The 15040-nt window shown below is 37.7% G+C and overlaps 1 protein-coding gene across 1 annotated transcript in view; it reads left to right on the forward strand.

Moving 5' to 3' along the window:
- The window catches only part of SORCS2 (sortilin related VPS10 domain containing receptor 2), a 493766-nt gene that overhangs the window by 405381 nt on the left and 73345 nt on the right, over positions 1-15040 (forward strand). Inside the window, 3 exon segments of the mRNA XM_088539999.1 lie at positions 3713-3777; positions 5682-5800; positions 9595-9684. Coding sequence (XP_088396125.1) covers positions 3713-3777; positions 5682-5800; positions 9595-9684 — 274 coding nt within the window.

Genomic DNA, 15040 nt, shown 5'->3' on the forward strand with positions numbered 1-15040 from the left:
AGTCAGTGAAAAAATAGGTCATATGTATGATCTTCCAGGAAGATTTCTCTAAAAGTCTAAAAAAATATGCAGAAAGAATGTATAAAGTCCACTGTGCTTGTGATTTACTAGCTGGAAGTGGTCCTGTTCCAAAGCCAGCTGAGGAGCAGTAAGCCGAGCTTTTGAAACTGCTCTCTGTAATTTTAATGTTTATTTTTTCTCCTGAAATCATGAATGAACTTGTGAGTGGATGTGTGAACACTGGTGCAGTATATTTCTTGTATGTTAGTAATAACGTAGTATATGCAAATGCAAAAAAAGAAAGTCCTAGATTTGTGTCTCGGTATAAAAAAAAAAAACATAGCTCAACCTTCAGCTTAAGTGTTTCCTGCACAATGTGTGTTCTTGTACGTGCATTTTCTTCCCCTCATTTTAAGAAAGCTGTGCCTCATGGGAGGAGGCACCTAGATTGTGTTAATCCTTCAGAGTGTGCTACTACTTGTCCTTTGATTCATGCTCTACGTGCAAATGAAATAAAGTATGGCTATTTAAAGTACTGTTGCCATAGGAGTCCTCTGAAATGAATGGATTAGTTTATTCTTCAGGGATATTGCTTCAAATTCTCTGCACACTCGGGCAAATAGCTCTATATTAGTTATACTCTCTTCTGAAGATTATCTTAGCAGCCGTAATAGACGAGGTCTTTTTTCAATAAAAAAGGGACTATTCCAAAGTCTTTGTAAGGCTGAGAAAAAGCACTTCAAAGTTGAGAAACTGCTCTATAGTTCACATTCAAAAGTTGACTTTGAGGGTTTAATGTCTTCAAGGAGTGAACAGAAAGCCCTGTGTCTTGTCTATAACATCAGAGTAATATAAAACACAACATGTTTCTCAAATAGGAATATTTTTTCCTCACTCTACTTACCTAACTTGAGCATTTCAAAACAGATAAACCATGCACTTACAGAGTTCATCTCACTTGCCAGACATCCCTGAAATTAGGTCTCTGCAGGCATACCTTAATGAGCATTTCTTTTGGCAGCCTCGTGACTTCTTTCTTTGTAGGGTTACTTTAGATTGATCCCCAGCACTGGGACCTCTCATGTTCACTGGGACATCCGAAGTGGTGGAGGAGAGGCAAGTGTGGGGACACAGAGTGGGAAGACTTAATGGCAGTGAGGAGAAATGCTTGTCAAACTGATTTTGTCACCCTAAACTCTCAGTATAACAGTGGGAATCTTCAGGAGGTGATCCACTCATGGAAGAAGCCTGTCCTCCCAAAGCTACTGTTCCCTGTTCAGTGAAGGATGGTTTTAAATGTAAGGAAAATGTCTGAACTTCAGGGAAAAATAAGTATTACTCCTTTCTTGCTAGCATGAGGAAACCTTCCTTGTGATTCATTCACATCTAATTAAATAAAAATATAAAGGAGAAAAGAGATCTGAAATGGGAACTTTTCGGTGTACGTGTAGTCTGCATTGCAACCTCTTGCATTAAAGGAAATGGTGCTACCTGTGCCAAATGCAACTGTTAAGAGTAACACTGCAGGTGTGTACTCATTTCTAACCTGTTGACAAAAGTATGAAAAGGTAAAATTATTGACAAACATCTCAAACTGTGCTTATGAGATGGTGTGTGATAAATTATAAATACAAGAGGTTATTTTGAAAGTATCCAAAATCATCTTTGTGTTATTGATGTGGATCAGTATATCAGGCTGAGCCTTAGAAAATTTCAGGCCTGATGTTTCTGTTAGACTGTTGTTCGGCAGCACAAAAACAACCCCAAATACTCAACATCATTTTTCTTCCTTCAGAAAGCTGACAGCAGCATTGATAGCAGGTTTGATTTGACGTGTTATGAATATCTAGAAAATAGACACAGTCTGCAATGTGAAAAAAGTTCACACATCCTTCTATCTGTTCAAATGTAATCTTATCAGATCTTCAATAAGTAGAACATCTTGTCTAACATGATATATTGCCTCCCAAAATGCTAAAGTAGTTTCTGTTTCAGAGACTAATTTTGTAGTAAAATGCAGGATTTTTCATTCTATTTATAAGGAGAAGAAATGCCCACCAGCAGTCTCCTTCACATCTCTCAGCCTTACTTCTTTTTATTTATTTTTAAAAATAATGCAAATGTCATATTCTTCCCCCTCGTACACTTTACTCCTTCAGAACTACACTGATTTTGCCACAAGCCCTGGCTTGAGGTACCAAATAGCTTTTATAGTTTCAATTCCCTCTTCTTCCCACCTTATCCCGGTTTATTATTGCCTATTTTGGCAAATGCCAATGTTAGTTACATGCCAGTGATATGCTCCCGATTCTACCTTTTCCTTTGCAGGAGTTGTATTTACTCTCTGACTTCACTGAGCCGTAGAGTGGTATCAAATATTTCAGCTCCTCATAAAACTAGATTTCAAGTTGCTCTTACCACTCTCCCCTGCCTTCTCCCTCTCCTCGACTGATCATTTATCTTATTAGGGAAAAACAGCATATGTGATTATTTCTGGTTGTTCTGCGGCAGAAACTGATCCAGTCTCTTCCCACTGGCCTGCATTCCCAAGGAGCCTCAATTACTGAGTCCGAGTTTTAACCATTCCTCATAAATCAGTCTCTTTGAAATCATGAAGCAATGATGTCATTTCAATTTAACGCATGCCTTTATTGCATTTTATCATTAATAATTGCATCAAAACCATCATTTTCTCTGAGTACTTATTGGGTTTTCTTAGTATCTGCATCCAGCTGCGCTTTATCGCTCAATACATCTCCTTCATGTGTTTTCAGCCCACAACTGCTGCCTCTGTGGGCTCTTCTGTGCTTGCCAGCTTTGGCAGGGAGGAGCCACGTGAAGAGCAGTGTCACTGCAGGAGTGTGGCCTGATTCTGCTTCACGTTGTGATGGCACAACCATCAGCTCAAAGCCTTCTGTGCAGAGCCTGCCCCGCTAATGGTGCCGTACGAGCCGGATGAGACGTGGCTGTCCTGCCAGTGAAGGCTGGGATGGAGGCCCTGAGGGATAGAAATCTCACCTCGTGCCTGAGCATCTTTGACATGGGAGATATTAAGACAAAATCAGGCTGTACTCCCACTACACCTTTTTAAAGTTAAACTGCACCTTGATCAATCCTGACTGAATCTCCATCTCTGATTTTTTTTGTTAAAATTTTTCTGCTTTTTCTTGCTTAGTCAAAGCAGAATCTGCAGTGCTGTTGAATATACTTACCAAAGATGTATCAGTTACTTATAAAAGCCATACATGATGTCAAAGAAATATCTAATGAGGGTGTAATTAAGGTCTTTTTTAGGACTAAATCTGCTCTAGAGTCTCAAATGCCAAAGCTAATTGTAAAAAGATGTTCCAACATTTAGCAGTCAATGTGAGGGTGTACATATGTGTGTATATATTTATACCAACATCTGTTTATGAAGCTTTTTCAATTTCATACCTATTTCTGTTTTCTCCAATTGATAGTAGAATTCCATTTGTATGCATGTCCCAATAAAAGAGATGCTAAAAATATTTTAAAAGAAAAACATAATGCCAAGAACACAAATAATATTTTCCATCTGAATGATAGTAATATGACATTATAAATGGGGTTTATTTTAATTTCCTAGCTAGCGTGTTAAAGCTGGTTAGTATGAAATCCTCTGTTTCTTTCCATTCCCATAATTACTATTCTGTAGCTGGCTCTGCCTAACTTGATTGTGTTATGTTCTCAGGGCTGTTGCTGGAGTTGATGGAGACCCTGATTTAGTTCATATGGAAATCCAGGACACTGGTGGAGGTATGCAAATGAAAATGTTATCAGTTGATTCCCTAGTGTATAGCCATTTTGCTTTGTTTTAGACAGTACTTATGAATTTATTTTAAAAAACAGCCAGGAGAAGAACTGTGCAAATCAGAGTCTTGTTCTGTTTATCTGTAGTCAGCAAAGCTGTCCTGCTATGTAAAAATAGAGTATAATTTAAAATTTACTTGTTTCCCTTTCTGAGACAAATTGACGTCAAGATGCTATGCTCCATTGAAAAAGTCCATTAATAGTGCAATTTGTTCTGGCAGTTAAACATTGAGCATTTTTTCCTGGTTTGCAAATAAAATCGGCAACATAGCACTAGAGCTATGTCTGTGAAAAGTGAATTGTGGCATAGGTCGGTTCTATTAAACTAACTTCTCCCAGAATTGCCTGATGTTACAACATTCTGTATACTTTGTAACTTTAAAGCAAAGCAGACAAAAACAACAAGAACAAAAATTAGCAGTCAGGGTGTGCTATGGTAAATAGTCACCTGGATTCCTGTATTCTTGTGGCTTCATGTTACCTCTTACACCCATGAGAGATGATTTAATTCCTTGATCAACCTAGTTCCTATACAATCTTATACATTAGTTGTAGAGGATGCATAATTTGGTATTCCACATTCCATTTCTTCCTTTCAGCCCAATAAAAAGCCACAAAAGTTACCATGTTAAAATTGAGATGTCAAGGTTCTTAAGTCTTAAGATTCCTGGGGCTCATTGAGCCTCCAAAGTCCCATCAAGTTTGGAAAGAGTGTGAGAATTTAGAAGCTGCTTTAGTGCTGGATGGAAAGATTTTTATTTAATAGAAACAACAACAAAACTTTCATGAAATATTTATTTCCTGGCTGGGTCGTCAAAACACAGACCTTGTGCAGTTAAGGTCAATACAAGCGTTGCCATCGATTTTAGTGGAAATAGTGTCTTTGTACTACCTGTCTGACAAAGCGCTCTAGTGATTAAATGTGAATTATGAATAGCTGCAAGACGTTTTGATGGCCCATTGCTCTGCTTGCTGACAGATCCTTGTGATGATGATTTCGAAGGTAGTGAGAGAACTTGGATTGACTCTTGTTTCCCCTCAAACGGGTCCAGATTTTAAACCGAGTATTTGGATCCAGTGTGTTGGGTTGGCCTTTTCTAATTAAAAGTTGTAGATTATGGAATGCATTTCCATGTGTTACAGCTGGTGTAAGGTCTGGTTATTGATTCTGTTCATCTGTTTAGTAATGGCAAGTTGCACCAAAGATGCAGTTACCCTTCCCTAATAGTCTATGCAGAGAAGGCAATTGGAGAGGAAGAGAGAGAGGCTGTAGCCTTCTCTGATATAAGTCAGTCCAGGTATTTTCACCAAACTATTAACACTTAATTTAGAAGCCCCCCCTCAACAGAAATGTTCCAGTAATGCACAGTAACTTCTCCACAGATCTTTCAAAATAGGCTTTAAAATTCTAAGCACTGTCTATTTAACCACTGTCTGGTTCTTTTCTCACCCCTCACAGTTTTATACCGGGGCTGCACTATTGGTCTCTGCTATATTGTGTCAGATGCCACTTCCTCAAATGAATAATTTGGCTCTGTGCATACATTAAGCAAGGGAAGAGGCTCCGTCTGTTGTCCCATAAATGTCTCATTCATATAATCCCCAGTCTGTCTGGATGAGCAAAATTTGGAAAAGTGGCTGCCTCTCAGGAGTTATCTGAACTGTAGGCAGTTAATATAAGCTCAGTACTTAGCAGATTGAAAAACTCTTGTATGAACATTTAATATAACAATTTTCTGACTAACTCAACTGTTAAAGGCAGTGGTTTCCCTACATGAATTACATTTTATACTGCTTGCTGCTTTTTCTCTTCAAAGCCCTGTCATACATTTCTGTCTCTCTTCCCTCAGGTTATCGTTACATCACTTGCCAGATTCAAAATTGTTCTGATAAGACAATGGCAGTCCAGTTTGCTGGTGGCACTGATCGGGATTCCCTGACTGTGCAGGATGACTACATATTTCTTCAGGTATATGCCACTTTTGGAGAGAGCCGATTTCAAATCAGAATTAAAAATTTAAACCATGTGGCAACACTGTAATTTAGGAAGTTTATGAATTTTACGTGGGTCAAAGCATTCTTTCATTAGTCAAAAGAAGATGCATCTTTAATCTGTGCAACCAGTTGCTTATTTATCCTGTTAATTTATCTGTGACCTAGCTTTACCTACAGTGACTATATTTTCAAGTGGATCATGTGGACTTTTATAAATACTCTTATGTGTTAGGCAAAATGCAGTCCTTGTGTTTCTATACATAACATCCTTTCCAGCACCTCCATACAGAAAAAGGTCTCTGAAAAATTCTAGCATATCCACTGCCAGACTAGTGTCCCAGCTTTTTCATTTAGGTAACTCTATGAAGAGGTTTTGTTGTGGAAAGAATTATACAACTGTCCTTGGTAAGTGAAACGGTGGAATCACCATGGCTGGGAAGCTTAGAGCAGCTTGAGCTAGTGCAGATTACACTGGTGCTATTTCATTTCCAAGCTGCAAGACCTGAGTGCAAAAACAGGGATTGGGAACTCTGGCAGCCTTATGGCACCAAGAACATCTTGGTCACAACTGAAAATTTGTTTTTACATAGATGAAAGAGGTTTGAATCTGTCAGAGCTGCAGAATTCTCAGAGAAAGATTTTATCCTATGTGTTTTTAAGATTTTCCGAGGGAAGTTCCTTTTCTCAGTGACTGGCTATATTTTTCCCTTACTTTGATAAGGCTTGATTGTTGTAAGGCTTATCTGCATACTGACCCTTGCAGGAAAGGGTTATTATGACCGTTGTGAACTCTCCGCATGACTGCCTTAGAGGATTAGGTTGCCTTTTAAAAAAATTATTATTATTATTTTTAGTTTTTCCACCTTGTGGCTGTTTCTTCAGAAAGGTTTTGTAAATTGATACAGAGACAAGATTTGTCCTCCGCTTGTTGAGTGCAGCAGTTTCAAAACCCAGTGTGGCTTGGAACAGTCAGGAGCACAAAGAAACAGCAAAATTGATTTGGAAAAGTATTTTTGAATAAAGCAGGCATTCTCGGCTCAGGTCTAGCATGCGTGGCAACCGTTTTGCTGAAAGGTGGCATTATCGGTAGCTCCCACCGGGCACATTCTGAAATCCATTTCACGGTTTGGAGATGGTGAGAACTGCTGCTCACCATGTGACCTTCCAGACCGCTGCGCTCAGCAAAACACAGGTTGCTTCATCTTCAGGCATCTGCGTTTTGCTGGACATCTTGTATACTTGCATCAGGAGTTGTTATTCTTCTATCCAATGCCAGAGTTTAGCAGATGCAAAATAGCAATGCAACTTGGAAACACGCACATGAAGTGATGGATGACCACTGCTAGCAAAATCATGCCATTGATAATGTAGTTTTGTCTCTGGAGATTTGAGACATGTTAATAGAAGAGATGTGCACATATTCTACATAAAGGGGAAACATCTTTAGTCTTTTACTTTCAGACATAGCTGCAATAAATCACAGTAATTTAATATAAATCTCATTTATTGCTAAATGAGTTTATAGTTGGCCATGTCTGTATTAGCAAAGGATAGAATAGATGTCTGGGATCCTTTAGCTGTTACTGAATTGCAGCCATCTCTGAGGTGTGATGCTGGACAGACTATTTCTGAGGCCATTTTAGGAGAAGGATTAAAGTTTTGACACTGTTTTAAGCACAGACCAGCCTTTAATGTTGATGGGGCTTGGCATGGCAACTGCTTCAACTCTGATTTTCTACTGCCTTGAATCATCTGTAGTCATTTGAAATGAGTGACATAAAATAAGTGCATAATGAACGTGAAGGCTGTGGTAAGATGGATAAGCCTGATATTTAACATTAATTAAATAAATAGTGAGCTTTCTGCTTCAATCCATCATTTAACAAATCACATTGCAAAAGGGCATCACATTTTCTCTGCTACACAAAGGAGACTGGTTTAAAGGAGGAATGAAAATGATTAGTGTTAAATGCTTTGGTATCTTTAAAATATTCAAGCTGTCATGTATCAACTCTATTTTTATCAAGCATAGTCAAGTTTGAATACTTCAACATAGGTTGTTCTTCAAATCGGGTCCTTTTTTAAAGCACGTACTTCAAGTGTGTGATGGCCTACCATCAAATATTGTTTATTGTGCAAATAAAATTTGATTTAACCAGGAGTTTTACCTAGCAATTAACTGCAAACCTTTGATTTTATATTTCTTAATAGTAGTATGGAAACCACAGGGAATCTGTGTTTGACATGGCTTCCGTGAATGAGATTCATTTTTCGTTTTAGTCTTTCTTTTATAAAGGACATTGAGTTCTACCTTTCTACCTTTGTATTGATGCTACCACCAGTTAGCTGTGTTTGCTTACTCCCTTTGCTCTGATGTGACCTATATGAGAAGTTGAAGTAGAAAAAAATGAATATAGAAGAGTTTGTGGTAAATTCTTAAACTGACTTCCCTTACTGTATCAGAGAGCTCCTTCTGTTCTTGTAAAATTTCATTTGACTGCTAGAACTAGACAGGGTCCATATTGGTAAAGGAAGTGGAAAACTGCTATAAAAATACTTTTTCCTGTCAGAATGTCAGATGGGTCATTTTATTTTTCCAGTTCAAGCAGAATAAGCTTTGAGAAAAGACAGAAAAGAAACTCAATAATTATTCAGGGCATGCAGTTGTAATTAATAAAAGTCTGAGCCTTTTCATTTAAACAATGAGATAGGGAATAGGAGTCTAAATGAATTTATGAAGTGAAAGTAAGGGGATTAGTGTGTTTGTGCTTCTGTTTCACAAACTGATTTGTCATGGTAACAACCAGAGAAAAATTCTGTGCATTTTATTTTTCCATTTTCTTTATTGACCAGGACATTCCTGTAAAGCAGAGACCTTTTATCAACCAAGAGAAAATGGCTGAATAGCTGATATCTAGCTGATCTACCTGAAAAAAAATGTTTAAAAGAGGTGTGAAATAATATTTATTAGAGACTGAAACTATTGCTAATCTTATTTTTCGGTACTCAAGAGGCCTATTTGAAGCTGTGCTGAGTAATGCCAGCACAGATTTTGGCATTTTGTCTGCGACTGGAAAAACCTAGAGACACCATCACACGAGCATTTTCATCAGTCCTTATTTGGAGTCTTCCCTTTGCGACTTTGGAACAGTATTTACATTGTTTTTTTTTTTTTTTTAGTGACTAAGACAAAAGCTGTCAGTTTATCTGCTGTCATGGGGGGGCGAAAGATGCTAATGGATAATGCCTACACTGCTCTTCCTTTAATACATGTTTCTACATGGCTTTCTTTGGGTGAAAACTTTCAGAGAACCCCAGGTGTTTTACCTAAGACCTAATCTTATCTTCAGTTACACACACAAGAAAGCAGTTGAAGTACGTGTTTTAACCGTCTCTGGAATTCGTGGACAGCATAAAATTCAGGACATTTAATTGATTTTCAAACTAACTGTTTGACTAATGGCTTTAGAATTGCATCATCATCTTCCATGCTATATGTCAAGGACTTTCACTGGGAAATGTTTTATTCTGTGAAGAAAAAATTAGCCCAACAGTGTTTCATAATGTTATACATAAATCTTCCAGTGACTTTTGGTTTTTGAGTAGTGCTGTTAGATATCACTTACTCTGGAAATGCCTGGTATTTGCTGCTGGTAGGAGTAATATCTTTGTAATTAGATTGCAGGTAACAAGAAAATAAAAATGGCCATAACAGACTCTTTAGATGTGACATAAGCTATCACAGGGTTCCTTTTTTCCTTTCTACAGACAACATCAGGAAACCGGACCAAGTATTACGTGTCTTACCGTCGAAACGGCTTCGTGCAGATGAAGTTACCGAAATACGCGTTGCCAAAAGTAAGTGCGCACAATGCGCTTCTGCTTGTATTTTCATTATTCAACTTCTTACCTGAGTCAAGTTTGTTCTTTGCCTTTTTAAAACCTCATTGCTCTGAGATCACAATTTTACATTGTAAGGTGCCACCCTGCCCCGACATAGGCAACCAGGCCACCTCCTGAGGTCCCCTGCAGCCTCCCTTCTGCCACCCTCTGCTGTGACCTGCTGAATTACAGAAGTAACTGAGAACTTTGGTTTTTTGCATGTTGTTTATGTCTCTGTTTTACTAATGAAGGACAGTTGAGGACGTCCTTGTTACCATTATAAAGCAATGAATGTGTTTAATGTTGTTTTTTTTCTTCATCTTTGTTATTTTTTTAAACTAAATGGCAATCTGGGATCTAGTTTTAAGTATGCAGCACATGTTAAAAAAAAAAAAAACCCAAACTGAAATCAAACATTTGGATACTATTTGAACAAGAATCTGGAATATCTGTGTGCTCCCAGCAGCATTATGCAAATAGCTCCGTATTTATTTATTTGTTTGTTTTGCCAAGAAATGTTTAACCAAGGGCAAGCAAATGTATCAGCTCAACCACGTAATTACTTTGGGATTTTTAAGCCCTTCAAAGCAGCTCTTACGGTCTCTTGAGGTAATCTGTAACTAGGAGAACCACAGGAGGTTATAAAGCTTGAAATGTGAAAATAAGAGAGATATATACTGATGTATAGAGGGTTTAATAATCAATTTCACAGGAATAAAGGATGAACTAGGGAGCTGAGGTTTGTTTGGGGCCTAAACAGCAGAGTTTTAGGACAGAGGCTGCATGGAAGGAGGCCATGAGGCACCCCAGACCATCTCTAGACGGCTCCAGAATGACAGGAAACGATTCTGTGCATCAAAAGTTTGATGCAAATGTGAATATGTGTGGCACAACTTGTCCTCGGGCAGAGGGAAGGGAGGAACCATGAGAGAATGGGATTTCTTCCGTTCATTTCCAGGTGGCGTGCGCAGGAATCTGCACTTTTCTGTTGCAGTTTCAGTCTTATTCTCCTCAATCTGCTGCATTTGTTAGTTCCTTCTGATCCTGCCATTGTGTAGAGGGTGTTCCTCATGTTTGTAAGAGTAGCACAAAGTGATATGATCGGAATATAGATGTTATGATTGGAATATAGACATTAGTTAATATTGTGTCTGTGGATGAGTACTTCAAGTATTCAGGAAAGTAAATTATTTATAGGAAATTTGATGCATGCAACTTCCTTAATGGCACAGACCACTTTAATATCAATATTACAGTGGCACTGTACTAATAAAAGACATGTTATTTGGGTAAAGATGTAGCTCTCTTGACACATTACAGTAAATGGATGGAGGCTTTTAGAGCTCAGAACTAAATAAGAATATGGTCCACTTCTTGTAGGCATCTGTGTTTAAAACACCCAGACTTGCCTCAGTTGTGAAGATCAGCAGTTGAGAGCTGGAGACAAGGTACATAGTAAGGGACTGGCAGATCTATCCTGTGTAGTTTTCTTGGCAGCAAAACAAATTTAAGAAATTTTCTGCCATCATTTTATTTCTACCACTCTTTTGCAATCTCCTGTGACCTATCTTGTGTTTGCAGGACTATACTATAAACAAGATCAGTGCAGCAATCTAAGTGAAAAATAATTCTGGAGGAAAAAAAAAACGGTAACTTTGCTTTTAAAAAGGAAGATCAGGAGGCAACTTGATTGCAGTGAATAAGCCTCCCTATGGAGAGAGAATATTGTTGCTTAAAAACTGTGGTAAAGACAGACAGACCTGTAGCTGGAAGCTGAATCCAGATGCATTCAAATTAGGTACTCAGCATAACTTCTTGGTGATTAAGCACTTGAAAAAGTGCCAATGAAAGTGATGGATACTCTTTTGGAGTTTACAAATCATAACTGACTGCTTTTCTGGAAGATTTGCTATAACCATGCATACATATACATTATTTGCTCCTCCTGCATCTTATAAGTAGGCAGAAATAATTGTTAGGATTTCAGTGGTTGGAAAGATACCAGAGAGCGAAATAAGAGATCTACTAATCTTCTAGCCTTAAAATCCATTAATCCCCAAGCTGTGCTCAGTTTATTGGGTATATGATCTTACTGAGTGCATATTAATAACCGTTTCTGACATATTCAGCAAGTGTCTGGCATAACTCCCTTATGTTTGTCTAGTCTAGATTATTTGAAATAGTGCTGCATGCTAAGTTCTTTGTCTTGGAAAATATGTTTTTTTGTTTATTTGTCTTTTTTCCCTGCTAAGCAGATTAACTCCAGGCTTGACTGAATAAATAAATTAGAAGTTAATGGTTTCATTTTGGATAGAGTCAATAGCAAGCTAGGAACAGGATGACTGTGTCGTTTGGAAAAGGATGTTTTTGTGTTGATTCTAGTTCAGGCAGTACCCAGTAAGTGGAACGAAATAAACTGCATCTCTTTAGCATTTTGATGATGCCTCCAAGAAAAGTTTCTTTGGTATCTGCACGCAACAGAGCTAAAAAATTCACTAAGAGGGCCTGGAAGACAGACATCCAATAGAACAGTAGTGAATGTGAGAGAGTTTAACCTCTTCTTTGAAAGATATATTTTTAAAAGTGATTTGCTGCCTTTTACATTGTATTTCAGATACTGAATATGAAATAAATGAGAACACAACTCTCTGAAAGTCTTTGATCCCACCATATTTCAATGAGAATCATCAGAGTGCAATAGAAATGCATATTCCAATCCAGTTTGAACCGAAGGGAAAGATTAATATGAGCAAAATACTGATGAAATTTTTCAAAGAAGTGGCATATCAGTGCAGGCACTGGCACATCAACAGTGCTTTGAGAACCCATGACATTGATTTGCTACTTGTGTGGTGGCAGGAGATAAACCGAATGAAAGAATTTACAAGAAATTCTTTTAAAGTTTGTTTAAAAGTGGAATTACAAGCTTTTTGAAATAACCGAGTTTCAGTTTTTGTAAGTAGTCCATTCTGCCTAACCAGGATATTAAGCAGGTCTAAAATAGGTTTTATTTCTTTTTCTCAATCGAATGGAATGAGGCCTCAGAAAATCCCTTTCCAAATGGTCTCTGCAAAATGCTGCATGTCATGGGCCAGACTTTGGATAGTGATTCTGTACAGGCAGTGGAAAACTGTGGACAAGTCAGAAAATGCTGCAGGCTGCTCAGGTCTCTCTAATAATGTTTGGAGCAGTATGCTGGATCCCCAAGTCCTAGCCTAAGGAAATAATGATGGGCACTTCAGGTATTATTCTTTCTCAGAGCACTGTGTTTCCCTCTGATTTTATTAATGAACGTAGAAAGAACATTTTAAAACGGAGTAATTAAAAACGTTATCTGATATTTTTCTTCAGATCTGAAAATCTATCCCAAGAATTTTTTTTTTAATATTGTTTGTACTTTGGTTTTTGCTTTAATTTGTTCAAATATACCCTCAGACAAAATCCTGGAGAAGGATATATGTTCGTATATATTTGGGGAGTGTTTCAAGGCCTTCTTGCTTGTGAATGAAATGTTGTCAGCATAGCTAAAAGCAGCTTTCAGACAAATTTTACTTCTGTTATGTGTCATTTTATTCATCATGTCTCTTAGGCTCAAGCTTCACAGTTCCACTTAAATTACTTTTTTGTAACACAGTGGAGATACAAATTTATTTCCAGGGGAAAAAAAAAAAAAAAAAAACAGAGCCAAAGAGAGCCACCTAATGAGCAGGAATCTGAATTTTGGGGGGTCTTTGATCTGTTTTTTAGGAGTTTTTGCTAGCATTTTGATATTGACAGTCCTTTGAATTGCAGAGCTCATGTGTTGACTGCTGCCAGTCAAAACGGTAATAGAAGTTGGTAGGTTCAGTGTTAAAGGTGGCCAGAAAACTCCCTAAAACAGTACACGAAATTTAGAGCTATTCCTTTAAGCTAAGTTGGCTATTATGCTGAGACTATATTCTATTTTACTGAAATAGCTTGTTCATTGATGCTAAAACTAGAACCAAGGCAAATAACTTCTAGAAAATGAATACCAAATCCCTCTCAAAGTCAAGAGCAAAAGGATTACCTTTGTGTTGTGACTAGTCGCACAGTTGTCTTCCAGGGAGATCCAGAGATGTTGCCTTCAGCGGGCCCTGGTGGGTAGTTTTCAAACCCAGAGCCTTGGAGCAGCTCTTGTGGGAAACAGGTCTGCTGAGGGTCGTTCCATGTAGCCTCCTCAGGAGAGGTGTCACGCTCATATTGCACGCTTGTTCCTTGCAGCTCAGATTAAGATGTTAATTTTACTGTCACAATTTTGAAGAAATAATTATTCCGAGTTCCTGTCCCAACTCTGATAAATTAACTGACACATATCAATTGATAATGCTCTGCTTTTATGGATTGAATCAAGGCATTCATTGATTCTGCCATCTGCAAAAACTTAATAAGGGAAGAGCTACTTTAGCTGTTACATCTGTTTAGCTCTGAAAACATGTGTTGTGGGAAAAGCTTTTTTATCTATCATGATATCTGTGTATCTTTTATATCTTGTGAAATAGGCAACAATGCAGAATTTTTCAGATAACTGAGGTAGAAGAGAATACAGGGACAAATGAAAAGACAAAAAAAATCCTATTTCCTTAGAAATAACCAGATTTATTTAATATATTTATGGTAATATGCATCTCATACTTTTTATCTACTCAATAGTTTCTTTTTATTTGAGTACCACCTAGTGCTCTTCTGTCAAGAGCTTGAACTGGTATTCCTGAATCTAAAAATTAATTCAAAACACAAAGTAAAACTCCTCTGTGTTTTTGCTGTAAAGCTGTTGTCATGAATGAACAATTTTGTCTTTTCAAAGTACCATCTTATGTAGTCAGCTTTTGCAAGTGAGACTGACTCCTCTGAGGGGCTCTCAGGTAAGCCCAGGACTTCCTTGTCTAAGTCTCTTATATGCATCACTTTTTGACTGTAAGTTTCCTTCCACACTTGTGTGCATTGTTCAATTTTGGTATGACACAATTAAATTATTTTTTTAACACTTTTACGTCTTTTCCTTAAATAATCATCGATCTTTTGAAGCATATAGTTTCTTCTCTGTCAAGCTGCCTCTGACCGTAATTTTTTCAAGAATTCCTTAAATGGATCCATTCATTAACAGTAATAGTGACAGGAAACATTCACGTAGCCTTTCTCTCTGCAGACCAAATTTTCTTGAAGCCCTGACTGTGTAATATTTTGATTATTAGTTAGTGAGAATGCAGAAGTTCATTTCACTAGGTTCTTAAATCTCCTGTATGTTTCTCTGTAAGGACAGTTCCTTCACCGCCGCAGCCCCCCATCACTTGATGGATGCTGAGGCTGAGTT

This window comes from Tinamus guttatus, unplaced genomic scaffold, assembly GCF_059628265.1.
Source record: "Tinamus guttatus ecotype Peru unplaced genomic scaffold, ASM5962826v1 Tinamus_guttatus_pri_ptg000052l, whole genome shotgun sequence".
Taxonomy (NCBI): domain Eukaryota; kingdom Metazoa; phylum Chordata; class Aves; order Tinamiformes; family Tinamidae; genus Tinamus; species Tinamus guttatus.